This window comes from Cyanistes caeruleus, chromosome 2 (genome assembly GCF_971803275.1).
Source record: "Cyanistes caeruleus chromosome 2, bCyaCae1.hap1.1, whole genome shotgun sequence".
NCBI lineage: Eukaryota > Metazoa > Chordata > Aves > Passeriformes > Paridae > Cyanistes > Cyanistes caeruleus.
Window position 1 is genome coordinate 46,222,192 of NC_141702.1, and position 14,476 is coordinate 46,236,667.

The following is a 14,476-nucleotide window of genomic DNA, read 5'->3' on the forward strand; positions in this document are numbered from 1 at the left end:
TCTTTTTGTTGCTGCAACCTGTTTTATTACAAACCATCCGTAACCCTGTGCATGAACAGCAACAGCACACTGCATCCATCAGGTCAGGATAACCTGTCTTTGCCCCAAAACAAAGGCACTAATCTGCAGCTTTTATCTCAGTCTCCTTTTTTTTTTTTTTTTTTCCAATGTTACAGCCTGGAGAAAGCCTTTTTTGGGTTTCTGCACTGCTTGTAACCACACGTAACCAAAGATGCTAATAAAATTTATGGTTAGAGCAGCCAGCCCCAGAGCCTGTGAGCATTTCTGTGAGGCTCAGCCCTATTCTTGGGACCTCTGCCCAGCCCTGCCCAGGCATTCACACAGGTTATCTCCCAGGAGGGTTTCCTTGGGAAAAAAAATCAATCCATGACCCTGCTTTAATTATTTGCTGGGTATAAACAGGTCATGTGATGAGAAGGAGCAGAGGGGGCTGGGATGATTGAGTGACCTTGAGATACAACTCTCAGCATGGTTTCTTCTGAGGCAAGCGAAAATCCCTCAGAGCTTTGGTTTCTTTTCAGATCTAAATCTTGATGAAGTAGAAACCTCTGAAATTCATGCCCCAGAGCCACTGCCAGATTGATAATGATCCTGTTTCTGGAAATGCTACAAAGCTGCTGCCTCTCGTACCTTAAAACCAAGCCCAGTGGAGGATTCCAAGCTCTAAGACCCAAAAACTCGGGGACCGCTTGGGTTAGCAATCAGGGAATGTGGGACAGCATTGAATTGCTTCTGGGGCTGGAAAGGGAAAGCTGCAAAAGGTAAAAACGAAGTGCTGAAGCAAGCATGAAACAGGAAACGAGTCAGCCCCGGCAGGCGATGATGAGTGCCGTGTGGGAGGGACCGTGCAATTACATTTTTTGTGCTGTGAGAACGAACATGAAATTACAAGCCTGGCAGACATCAGCGATGAGGAGCAGGCTCCACAGGCAGACCCCTCCTCAGGAAGTGGGGGTGAGGGACAGGACTGTGGGTCTGAACACCCCTCTGGCTCTCTGCCTGCAGCCTCCCTTCTCCTCACCCTTCCTCTTGACCTGACCATGCTCCTTCTGGCAGGGCAGCTGGCGCCGCTGCAGGAGTGGATCGGGGATCTCCCTGGGACCCCGCTGGATGAGAACCAGGAGTCCTTTCCCCTGTCTGTTCCTGGGCTGGCTCAGGGAATGGCAGGTAGAGAGCAAGAACAAAGCCCTGGATGCTACAGCCTGCAGTACAGTCAGTCACAAACAAAACTGGCCTCATCAGCTGGTGAACAAGTCCCTACAAAGGGACTGGACAGAACTTGGAAGCAGGGGGCGGGGGAATCCCTACCTATTTCTAGGAAATCAAACTAAGAAGCTTCACTTGATTTTAAGCAGGGCAGGAAGGAGTTACTTCTAAGTGTTAAGGAGGCAAAAATGATCTGAGAGTTTACAAACACATACTAGAGTTCCCAAAATAGCTCTGACTAGTCTGGAAGGCATCAGAAAGATCCTTATTGTTTCATGTATGCTTAGAGTGGCACTACTGCAAGTGATGCTAGTGTGTGCAGTAGAAATGTGGCCTGGAAAATAACTCTACGGTTGTTTTTTTATTAAGAAAAATTAAATTTCGTATCAGCTGCTGCTGCTTAGAATAGCAACAATTCTTACCCAGTGACTCTGTAGAGCACTGGCACTCTCCACAAAATTGCCATGTGCTCGGCCAAAACTCCACATGACTGTGAACCATATCAGTGTAAGGAAAGCAGAACTGCGTGGGAGATCCTTTGCTGGAGGTGGTGGGAAGTTTCTCTTTGTCCTGTAGGACATCAGGGGTTTTAAGTCTTGCCTTACAGGGCTGACACAAGCATCATCACCAATGGAAGGAAGCAAGACCCCACGCCTGACACTACGTGTGTGGGGAAGATGTTGCAACAGCCAAAAGAGGCAACGGGACAGGCTGCAATACAGTCAATACAGTCCCCCAGTGTAGCCTTTGAAATGGGCGTCACTCTAAACAGGCGTGTTTTTCCCCTTTGATTACTCACTTCCTCTAAAAGCAAAAGGAGCCAAATGTTCATTACAAGCCAAGAATTTTTTTTTTTTTTGTATTATTTAATGGCAGCGTATAGCTGCTAGTCACACACTTTAAATCATTAGTGGCATGACCATCTCTTTCCTTCCTGACAATTGCTGAGAAATGGCAGTGCAGACAACGAACTGCTTTTTATTTACCTCTCATAAATCAGGAGCAGTCAGGCCTCCTTTGTTCAAACCCAAAAGAAAATAAACCGGTCAGTAAAACATTACCACCAGGCTAAGTAATACCCACACAGGTTCAGGAATCCTGCACTCTAGCCCACTGGGGCTCAAAGCATCTCCATCTGTTTCCTTTCAAAATATTTAATCAGAGACAAAAGTGACAGTGGGGGAAGGGAGTAGGAGATCAAGCGAAGCTGGAGAAAACCACCTCTTCCCCACGCCAACAATGAGCTCTGTACTAACACACTTAAGCCAAAAGAAGGATGACTGCTGAGGAGAGTGACCAGAGACTTTAATCTTAAGATTTTGCAAGGAAAAACATTTCCTTTCTCCCACAGGAGCTGCCAGTCTGGAGTGCTCCCCATTCCCCTCCCCTCTGCTGGCCAAGCTTTCCTCCTGTGTCAAAATTCCCACTGAAGCAGTAGTCAGCTAGATAAACAGAGCAGTCCCCAGATGCATCCCCTTGGAGGCTGAAGTAATAGGTCATGGGAAACAAGCAGAGGCAACCATTTCCTCCTGATACTGTGGTCTCCAACAAGCATTGCTCAAACTGAAGCTTAACTAAACAAGCCAGAACTGAATTCCAGTTGGAAAAAAAAATGAAAAAAAAAAAAATCCATTGGTGAATTAGAAACCATGTTTCTCCCTCAATAAATTAAAGCTTTTAGACTCACCCTGGCTTAGAAGCCAGGTGAATTACAATGAAATGTAAATCGAGTGTGTGCTACTTGGTCAAAAAAAGCACCCCTTCCTACTTCTTAAAGAAGGGACAAAAAATATTAATGAAAGTAGGAAAACCTTTCTACGTGATGCCTGTGGTTACAGCTCTTTGTGTCTCTCTTTTAAGGAATTCTGAAGGACTTCAGCCTGACTCGGAGGTCAGGGGGAGGTATTGTCTATTGCCTTCAAGTATGGGAAGGATGGGGTGACTTCTCCATACTGGCACTAGGAGATGAAGCCAGGCAAACAGGACTCAGGTCTCCAGCTCATCAGCAGTGCATTTGAAAAGCCAAACTAATTCTCCCTTCCCAGACACCTTTTCCTCAATACAAGTGATTTCTGCCATTAAAAAAAAGAGCAGGAGATACCCACAGCTATGCTCCCTCTCCCTGCCAGGCCTAGTGTCATACTTTTCTCAAATTTTCTCCACCTCAAATCCACTGATTTTTATTTAAAAATCTAAACTTCTCTTCAATATCAGTCAAGCAGGTTTTCACGGCTTTTTTAATATGTGAAGAGGGCAAAACTATTCAGAGAGATTTAAACTGGGAGGCAAACAGGTCATCATAGGATTTCCTAGGGATCAGGAGCCTGAAGAGATTTGGCCATAAGTAGGTCACATACTTGTCTATGAAAACAAATAATTAGTCATGTAAAACTATACATTGGGTGGTTTCCAAAGGGAACAAAAGACATGGCAGCAAACCAGGCAGAAATGGAGGTAATATAGGACACTGTTTCAAAGCCATTTTGCAGACTGGATCTGCCTGCCTTGTTCAGGGAAAACTCTCCTTGTTTTACACAGGGGAACAGCAAGCAGGCAGCTTTCTGTCTACCAGAGCCTCTCCAGACACTCTTATTGCTCTAGAGAGAATGACACAAGCCTATTTTTTTCTAACAAGAAGCAATTCCCACCCTCAGGCTGAAATCAATAGTAGTTAAGGCTCTGCATTAGTATCTGTCACGGGTTCTTCAAGAACCCCACCAAAACAATCAGGCCTTGCTGTCTGACTGTGAAGCAGGCACCTTTTAGGGAGGATGCAGCCTGTGATCCACATCCCTGTGACTGCGTACTGCCGGCAGCAGCTCAAAGGGGTGAGAACAGCTTGAGAGCTGCTGCTGCTCCCTTTGAGCCAGGGCAAGGCATGCTGGAAACTCTCAGGCTCCTTCTGTCAACACTTGGGAAAAAAGTTACAGAAAGAGGTTAGCTGTTTCCTAAGAATCAATGACAGGGTCCATGCTGAAACAGGGACTTTGCTTGAGAGAAGAAACTCACAAGAGGAGGGAGTAAATGCAGGTTATGAAGTGCTTAGCTGGCCCTTGCTTTTTGGTGTTGTACAACAGCGTTTAATGGGATCCTCCTTGGCTTTGGCACTGAAAGGATGGAGTTGTGTTTACCAACACATATTGAGCAAGCCCTACCAAAGTACTGCCAGTAGAAAGAGAACAAAACTGTAGCTCTGCAGCTTGGACCAACATCTGACAACTGAGCATGACTTGTAAAGAATAACTAGAAAAGAGCCTGTGACATGGCTCAGTTTGAACACACATGCTCTTTAGAAAAAGCTACAAAACTCTTTGATACATTTCTATAGTGTATCAGTGGTCGTCTGTGCCCAGCACCCTGTGCAGCACTGCAAAATGGGAGGGAGGGGAGGGAGGGAGAGAGGGAGGGAAGGGAGGGAGGGAGGGAGGGAGGGAGGGAGGGAGGGAGGGAGGGAGGGAGGGAGGGAAGGAGGGAAGGAGGGAAGGAGGGAAGGAGGGAAGGAGGGAAGGAGGGAAGGAGGGAAGGAGGGAAGGAGGGGATATAGTGCTCAGAGAGGCAGCTCTGCACACAGAGGCATTGCACAGCATTGCACAGAGGCACAGTTTGAAATAAAGAAAGTAGGAATAGTACAGGAGTGATCATAGTGGTTAGCAAATACTAGAAGGCACACTACAAAAGAAATACCCTACAAATACTTTTCTGGATTACCACATTCAGGCTCATAACCAATAAGTAAAATACCCTCTTTTGCTACGGCACCATGGAGATCCTGTCTTTGCTGTCATTTCCAGGCGTATTGTCACTCATCACCTTTGTTTCATTTTTGTTTTCAAAGAAAAGACAACGAAATAAGACATTCTCTTTAGGACATGCATTGAGCAGTGAACTTCTGACTAGGAGCTAATATGAGTTCAGGATTTACTGAAAGCAGCCCTGAAGCATAAGAGAGAGCTTTTCCAAACCACATTCCACTCTTTCCCTGTCACAAGAATGACGCTCAGTGCTACACCTCCTGCTGTATTTACCTTGTCTGGCTGTATATTCATTGTCTTCAATCAGTCTTGCCAATCCAAAGTCGGCAATCTTGCATATTAGGCCGTTGCCCACCAGGATGTTTGCAGACCGCAGATCTCTGTGGATGTAATTCATCCGCTCGATGTATGCCATTCCCGCGGCCACCTGTGAGCAGCAGGAAAGACAAACCGTGCATTTAAAACAAACTCAACACATACATGGGCTACAAAGCACGCACACCTCAGTGCTCAATACTCTGAAGACAGACCTGGGCCGCCATGTCCACCAAATTCGGTAACTTCAAAGCTCTTCCTTCTCCATCCTTTAAGAAATCTAGCAAACTCCCTGCAAATTTGACACAATAGAGAGATGTCAGGAAAACAGCTCATCAGAATGGAGGTGCAGCAATATGTGCAATATTAAAGACAGCAATGTTTCAAGTTCAAGGGACAGCTTCAAAAAACCCCATAATATCTCCAAACTCTCCTATTGTACTCGCTTCACTCTTTAAGCTGGCTTGCAGAAGAATGTGCCACTAGTACAATGAGAGTTGCAGGGAAAGGAAACAGGATTGTCTTAAATTTTCCTGACCACTACCAAGAAAGCTGATCTTTCTTAACTTTTCCAGTGCTCCTTAAAACGACATACCTGCTGCTCTCTAAAGGCCTCAGCTAACTGCAAAGCAGCAGCTCAGTTCCAAGCCACACAGGTTATGGAAGAAGTCAGATCCCAGCTCAACCTGCTCCAAAAGAAAGGTCAGGCTGGAGCCTGGTGAGCCCAAGGGGGACAGCATTCGCAGAGGCTATTTTTCCTTAGACATTAGCAGTGTTCCTCTAGGTAACTCAGAATTAAATACAGCATGAACCATTACTTTCAGAATACAAAGAAGAGATGAAATGAAAGCAACTTTAGCAAAAGTTATAAGAACATCGCATTCCCGTGCCAGCGTAAACAAGAAAGTACCCTGTGGCTTTAAAAAAAGAGCCTAGGATGTTATAGCTCCTGTCCTAATCTTGTATCCGAACAGAGAAGTGTAGCAGTCTCCTTTAAATAAGGTCAAGGAATTGGTTTAATAAATAAAGGAAAAAGACAGATGATTAAGCGTTTCTCCCTTGATAAATCGTCAGCCTCAAGCTCAGATCCAAAGATGTAAAATGTTACAGTACAAACCAGTAAAGTAAGCCAAAATAAACCCTGTAGTTCAGAAGGGTTTTGAAAAGTCTTTATTTTTAAAGGGAAAAAGCATATGCTTGTCACTGAGACATATGATTAAAGTGTGAGTTAGTCAGGGCTTGGATGCCTCTGAGGAGGGAGGTGGGCAAGCACCTGCCAGGAAAATAAAAGTCAACTCCAAATAGACTGAAAGAATGCACTTAAAATTTCAGAGTGTATCCTCCAATGTACAATGAAACTTCCCTGAGAGAACTTATGTTTCCTATTTGGTTCATTTGCTTTTCCAAAACAAGCAGATTTTTTGCTCTCCTCTCAGCACCCCTGCTGGAGATCTGATGGAGCAAAAAGTTTTCTTTTTCTCATTTTACTACACTGTTACCAGCTAAGTAGCTTAAGGAAGAGACAAAGGAGAAGGGCAAGGTGAAAGAAAAAGAGGAGGGAAAGAATAACATGTGCAAATCATGTATTAAGATGATATTGGGTTGGACTGAAAGTGAAGTGTCATCTGAGAAGGAGGTGCAGTGAGACAAGATTCAGGATTGGCTAAATGAAGAAAAAAAATCCTAGGCCAACAAGTGAACACTGAAAGAAGATGTCCTACGAGCTCTCTGATGCCAGAAAAAGCTAGGATCTTGGAAAGCAGCATGTAGTATCATCAAATCTAGAAAAGACAAATCACTTGTCAGGGAAGTTTAGATGCCAATGCAGTTGGAATCACTTAGCCTGCACCCATTTCTCTTTTCCCCAGTAAGAACAGATTTTCTTTGTACATCAGGTTTTAGGCCCAGTTCATAGTGGAATTCATCATTCTTCTGAAGCCAGAGGTGACTTTAGTTTCCTGTTCCCTCTCTCCTTCCTTGCATGCACCCCATTGTACCTCCCTCTGTATCCCCAAGGAGCACCAATAAAGAAAAAAATATGATCAAGTGCAGCAGCTCTGGCTTCACCTTTACTCATGTACTCTGTGACAATATAGATAGGCTCTTCAGATACCACAGCATAAAGTTGGACCAATTTGTCATGTTTTAGCTTCTTCATGATTTGGGCTTCCTCTAAGAAGGATTCTGGAGACATGGTGCCAGGCTTCAGGGTCTTGATAGCCACTTTAGTATTTCCATTCCACGTACCTACAAGCACAGACATAGTAAGCTTAAATAACTTCTGCTCCTTTTTCTTCCTGATGCCTAAGGCCTAATGCAAGCAAGGAGAAACATAGCAAGGACATTTAATATAGAGTCTCTTTTAAAAAGAGTTTGGTTTCCCATGTTGCCTTATCATTATATTCCTCCCACACCTCCTTCATAGTCTATTCTTTTTCTGTTACACTGAAAAATAACACTCCCATTGGCACCGGGGCACAACTGGCATTGTCCTACTCAGACAATGTTTCCAGTGATCACCACAGAAACCTTCTCTGAGTAAGAAAGGTGGGACTGCTGAAACTCATCTTTGTGTATTCCCTTGCTAACAAGAAATTGCTACAGACAACAACACAGCTCCAGTCAGATTTGGGCAACAAAACTGGTTAAACCATAACTTCTCATTTGCAACACATTTTGGTTTTGTTCTGAGTCAGATGAAAAAAACCAACATCCTCCTGAGAAACAAATCCTGAATTATTTCATTTTAGAAACACAGGTGTGTTTTCAAACTGAAATGTGTCTTTTTCCCTTCCCTCCTTATCCCCAGGAGCTGCTGATAGAAAATGAAGTGTTCCTGTCCACTTCAGTTTGCTCTTTACTTGTGGTCAGCACTGAAATGGACAAGTTTCATAATTTTTCAGCCATCACCTACCAAACCTTTTAGAACACCCAAAAGCCTGCACAAGAACTTGGAGAGAGCTGGCCAAGGCTGACTCAGGACATCCTGCAAGAGGTGGAGCTTCACTTGAGTATTTGCAAGGGGGAGGAGGAAGACTGGAAAGAAATAAAACCCAGAAGGCCTATTTATGTTAACAGTGGGGTGGTTTTTTGGTTTTGGTTTTGGTTTTTTGTTTTGGTTTTTTTTTGTGTGGGGGAAGGAAAAAGAAGGAAAATTAAAATAGGCAGAAATACCACTTTCTTTCTGCCTTCTGGTTGTCCTTTTCCCAGACTAGTCAGAACCCTGCTCCAGAGTCAGGGCTGACGTAGCTTTGAATTTGATCTGTAGATAGGGAGCTGCTGTGTGATAAGGCAGAACAACACTAAATTACTTCTGGAATTAATCACATTAAAAAGTACTCCCCTGCACTTAAGCATGAGGATAGCAGAAAGCCCACAAAGCACACAAAGGCTGTGTCATGAAAAAAGTGTGTTGTGTAAAATAACCCAGTTTGTCTTTGTTAAAAGTACATGAACAATAACAATAGCTCAGCTGCTGCATGGGAACTGCTTAGGCCAAAATAACTTTATCATGAGCTTTTTCAAACCTGCCAGAGTATAAAACGAGCCATAAAATGGGTCCTTTTTTGTGCAAATGCTCAGGTCTCAGGTCCACCTTGCCTGGCTGAGGATAGCAGAAGAGCAGTGGAGGAGCTGCTGCTCCTGTGCTGCTCCTCACTTTTAAAAGGCAATCCCAAATGTATGGGGGGCCTTGAGGCACATGTTAGTCAAAAGTGTGCAGTGCAGGTTTGGTTTTCATTGTGCCTCGATATCCTTCTGCCAGTTCAGTGCCAGATATCATTGTTCTGTCAGTGGAATAATGCCTTGAGTTACCACCTCTGCTGCCCCAGCACACTTCAGTAGGACTCCTGAAGCCTTCATTTCTCTCAGTCCTTCAAACCAGAATGAAGCAGGACTTTGCTCTAGTGGCACTCCTGTGTAAGCTGGAAGGATGTGGCTTTGCCTCTAATTTCAGGAAGGGTGGACAAAATATTTTCTGATGGGTGACAGGAGTGTGTTTTGTCTGGAGTCACTGAGGCTTCAGACTGCAGTGTGCCATCAGACACGGCCACTTTGCAGGGGTACCACAAATTATATGAACCAGGAATAAAACCAGAGTTTCATGGGCACCAGACTGGCATTAATAAAATAGGACCTCACCTTGTGTGTTAACAGGATTAATTGTGTACTATAGGTTTTAATAAAAAGCCCAGGACTCATACTGTTACCATGAAGTGTTTTCAGCAAGTCTGTTTTAAAGACTTTAATGAATTTCTCCAGTTTAAAAAAAGAAAATCTTTTAACAAAAATGTTAACTTATCCTCTCAGCCCTGATTACAGTTTAAATTCTTAAATTTTCTTGTTCTGTTTTGGTATATTTATCTAATAGAAGATTAGCATAGACTTCCCTCTGAATTCCTCCTATATGTAGTTAGTTACTACTTAATGTGTTTTTTATTCATTTTTACTGTGTTAATCTACTCCAATTTGGTAATGCTCCAGGGCTGTTAACATATTTTTTACTATACATTAAGAAACATAATTTCATAGTTGTAATAATAATTTTTGCTTTTCTGACAGATACTTGGTACTGGTACTTGGCACTTTACTTCTCATATCTCATAGCTGATTTTTTAATTTTTTTTTTTTAATTTGTTCCTTTAACTTGTATAGATTTAAGGTCTATGGCACACAGAGCTTACCACTAAGTTTTGACATCAACTGCAAACTTGTGCATGCATTCAAGATGGAGAACAAGAAGGAGAAACTGCAATTATCTGGAAATGCAAATAGAAATGTAGGCAGCTTTCTTTTCAACACGTCAACTGTAATGGTGTGAGGTTCTATAAGTTTCTATATTTCTAGTCTATAAATTCTGTAAATCTCACAGATTTGCTGCTGTGCTCCTTGCTGTAGTCCTGCAATGGGAAACAGCTGCAAGAGCCCAGAACCCGCTGGTTGTTTTGGCTGTACATATTTTTGTGTCACTGCAATAAAAGGAGTGGTCAAACTGCCACCTCAAATTTTTGTGAAGAAACAACATATAGTGATTCTTTATTTGAATTGGTAATTTTAGAGTCTATACAGAATGGAATTTGGCACAGAAATTGAGCCACATCTCATGAAATGGCCACTGTATTGTGTTTTAATGCCATGGCCATACTAAGATTTATGTAAATTGTAAATTGCTTGTTGTTTTATACTCATTAAAAGAAGGAGGCCAATGATGGGTAAGTTAAGCTGTCCAGTGTGCAGAAAACAATGTCAGTGGATTTGGAAAAGGTCAGTATTTCTGGACTTCAAAGTGGGGATTCAGCTGGGCCTGGCAAGTTTTGCCTCTGTTGTCCCTGGTCTCTATATTGGGTTACAGGGTTCTGCTGCAGACACAAATTTCAGAGACTTGAAGAAGTGGATGCATGAGAAAGCTAGCTCAATATCAGCAGTATCAGCTTGCTGATGTTTGCCATTATTTTTAAATTGGGAGAGTGGATGGAAACATTTTCACGGTCTGATTCTATCAGTGCTACAACACATGGAGGAAAAAAAAAAAGTCTACTTACCAGATTAATTTCTGGTTAGCCATTCTGCCTTACAGGTTTAGCATCATTCCTATTTTAATACCTAGCAATTGTGTAGTCACCCAAGTAAACCCAATGCAATTAATGAATTTTAATGCCCTAACCTGTCATACCACTGTGTGCAAGTGAAAGGAAGCTACCCCATGGATTACTCTATTTATGTTTAACTGTTTCAGGCAATATAAACTAACATTTCATACTACTCTGATCTTTTAGCTTTAAAATCTATACTTGAAATGTTTATTTCTGCCAAGAGGGCCTTAAAAGATCCATCCAAAGGAAAATATATTCTCTGCCTTACCACGCCACACTTCAGCGAAACACCCCTGACCAAGCTTCTGTTCCAGAAATAATGAATCACGTGCAACTTCCCATGCATCTTTAGCCAATCCAACAGTTTGTGGGGTATTATTCGTAGCAATCACAGTTAAGTTAAAACACAAACCATCAGCTTTCTCTATAGGAGAGGAAATTAATAAAAAAAACACACTTATAATCCAAAATTATGCATGCATTGAGAAAGATGGAAGGTGAGGGTCTCTCAGTGCTGCATTAAAGTTCATTTGCAAACACTGCTTTTTGGATGCTGGAGGTAAGGGCTTCTTTTGTTAGCTTGCAAAAACAGGCTTCTTGGTATAGCCAAGAGATTACTATGTGAGCCTTGATTTATTATTAAGACAGTGGTAATTTGTCAAAATCAAGACCTTCCAAGGAAACATGGATTCTCAGTTTTCTTTTGCCATCAATTATAGTAAAAGTTGAAAATGAAAGAATTTCAAAGTCAAAGACTTGATTCCAAAGACATTTTTCCTAACAGTTTGAGCTTTACTAATTTTTTTTTCCTTATGAGTCACAATGTCCTACATTTTCACCTTCCATCTTGCAATCCCCACACAGACAGCTATTTTTAGAGTAATTATTTTGCTCCATACCCATCCATACTTCCCCAAACTGCCCATTTCCCAGTCTCTTGATCAACTGTAGGGATTCTCGTGGAATTTCCCAGACATCTTTGGTTTTGACAGACAGATCAGTAAGCCTTGGCATTCCTTTATGACAGGGGACTACTAAGCGGCAGCAAAGACCTGCAGCTCTCTCTGATGGAGCCAGAAGTGAAGCCAACAGCAAAGGAGAGGAAAGAAAAAAAAGTGTGACATGAAACAAATACAGTAAGCATAAAAACAATGCTACTCACAACAGCTGTTAGTTGCATACCACAAAGCATCCTGGAAGATTAGGAATTGAACATTGAAACATATTCATTTGAGACAGAACAGGAAATATTTTAGTCTCTGCACAGCCCGAAATGGAAGGTGACCACCATTGGTTTTTTTCTGTGGACCCAGGATTTTCCCCCTCCCACAATGCTGCATTAAGATAACATCTTGAGTGACTGGTTTACTGTGGTACAGTATAGCTTTTTAAAAATAGTCTGTCAGTTACAAGCTGAATTGTTTTTGTACTGAGTAAAAGAAACAGGGAGAAGATTAATTACTCTTTTTTTCCTGAAAAATCACAGCCATGAAAATTTGGTGGACTTTTTGTAGCCTGGGAAAAGGCATTCTCTATATTCTGCTCTGTGAAAAGGTGTCTTTGTAGGTGCCATGCAAGTCTGACATTCCTTCTAGAGCAAACCTTGATTAGCATATGCAGCCAGTCCTACATTGTTTGAGGCAGGTTCATGATATTATCTCTTGCAAAGCTTCACAGAAGACTGAACTGTGACAAAAGTCACACAAGATTTTTTGGCAAGAGTGAAAACAATGATACATACAAATATATGAAATACATACACGCACCTATTGATGAGGAGCACACCACGCTGCACAAAGCAGACTACAGTGTAAAGCCTGCACAGAGACTTGTGTCTTAAAGCAGGTGCAGCAGAGCAGAACAAGGTGGGGAAGTGCAATTGCACTTCAGACTCAAACATAATCTGTATTTTTCTGTGCAGTATTTCTTTCTATGCAGGTGAAAGGGTTGTTTCAGCATCGTAAGGTGGGCAAGCGTTGAAGCTCCTTGCAACACCAAGCTCCACCTCGCTAGCACAACTGTGAATTGTGGCTCCCCCAGAATTCAGAGTGCAGAGAAGGCAGAGGGAGCCCTCGTGGTTTCAGTCAGCTGGGGCTGGGATGGAACAAGGGCTCCTGTGTTCACCTGGGCCCTGGAGACTGCAGGGGAAACCTCTGGAATGCTGTGCCATGCCTCCAGAGCTATCCTGCCTGGATCCTACTGATTATGCCTCTGTGCTGCACAGAAATGGCTGTTTCCAGATCTGTCTGTTTCTACACCTGTGCATGTGGAAAATACACCAATAGGAAACTAAAATCTGACATATACCAACTGGTAGATGAGGTTGTAAATTATCTTCCTTATATATGAGTTTTATACCTCATTTAGCTTGAAGTAGAGTCACCAGAAACAACTAGAAATTCTCCCTGGCAGCATACACCCATCAGGAATTGGGTGGAGAAGACAGCCAGATGTCTAGTATGAATAGCATAAGAATACAGCAGACAGAATACAAAGAATACAGAAAAAAATGCCCCACAGAGAAGTTGATTTCCCAAGTAAAAATTATGAAAAGTTTTTGAGCAGCAAGCATTTGGGGTAATCTGTTAATATTATTATGAAAAGCTAAAGTAAAGGGAAAAAAAAAACCCAAAGAGAAAATAATTCAAAATACAAATTTCTGCTTAAAAAATGACCATGCTGAGGAGCATGGCAATCTCCTGTGTAAGAACCAGTTGTCCTATGCAGAGGTTTTTGGGGCTTTGAAGATGCATTTGTTGTGTACCAGTGACAACAGGATTTACTTTGGGGTGGAATAGTGCATGCTACACTTTATTCACAGGAATAATAAAAAACAAAAAGCTTAGTGGGTGGACACAAATAGTGTGCATAAAGAAACACGCATATTGTGTTATTTAATATAATTTAAATGTTAATACTTTGCACATAGAACACAAATCCAGTGGGAAAATATACGTAATGTATCTAATATATGCAAGCCTTTTGGCCATTGTTTTAGGTGACTGACTTCCACAATGCAATTCCTATTTGCTTTATTAGCAATAGTGGGCTGCAAAATGGCACATATTAGCACTCACTTATTCACAGGGAATTCACGCTTGGAGAGGTGCAAGTCAAATTCTGTAATTCTGTTTGCTTAGAACAGGGAGAGCTGACAAAACCTTTAGCACAGTAAAGTGTAAGGTTTTAAAAGCTCTGCTGCTGTATCCTGTGAACGGTGTTCAAAGACATTTATAACTCTAATGGGAAAGGGATAACGGAAGATGCATTACAACAAGCAAGAGTCATAGATCAAATGATTCTTTAGGGCATCTTACACATAGATCACCTCAGTAGCAAACACTTTTGTTTTAAAATACTTCAGAGTGCCATGTATTATCTGAAAAATTACCTGAGTAATGCTGAACCAGCTGCTGAAGAGTTTCAAATTGTGCCCGAGTTGTAATATAATATCCACCATTGTCAAGTTTACGAATCTTATAATGTTTGACATGATCTCCTTTCATATCATCCCAGTCTCGAATAGACAGGGAATAGGCACCTGTTCCAAGCAAAGAAGAAATAAAAAACTGTAATTAGCTTTTAGTCACA

At 42.1% G+C, this 14,476-nt stretch overlaps 1 protein-coding gene across 7 annotated transcripts in view; it reads right to left on the bottom strand.

Moving 5' to 3' along the window:
• FYN (FYN proto-oncogene, Src family tyrosine kinase) overlaps nucleotides 1–14,476 on the bottom strand; it is a 138,251-nt gene that overhangs the window by 16,641 nt on the left and 107,134 nt on the right. For 3 of the 7 annotated variants that reach the window (XM_086876846.1, XM_086876844.1, XM_086876845.1), the window contains 5 exons: nucleotides 14,277–14,426; nucleotides 11,154–11,309; nucleotides 7,362–7,541; nucleotides 5,510–5,586; nucleotides 5,253–5,406 (listed from right to left, as the gene is read on the bottom strand). In XM_086876846.1, coding sequence (XP_086732972.1) covers nucleotides 5,253–5,406; nucleotides 5,510–5,586; nucleotides 7,362–7,541; nucleotides 11,154–11,309; nucleotides 14,277–14,426 — 717 coding nt within the window. Of the gene's footprint in view, nucleotides 1–5,252; nucleotides 5,407–5,509; nucleotides 5,587–7,361; nucleotides 7,542–11,153; nucleotides 11,310–11,784; nucleotides 11,950–14,276; nucleotides 14,427–14,476 lie in introns of all 7 variants that reach the window. The other 4 variants (XM_086876843.1, XM_086876841.1, XM_086876842.1 and 1 more) reach the window with 2 other exon arrangements.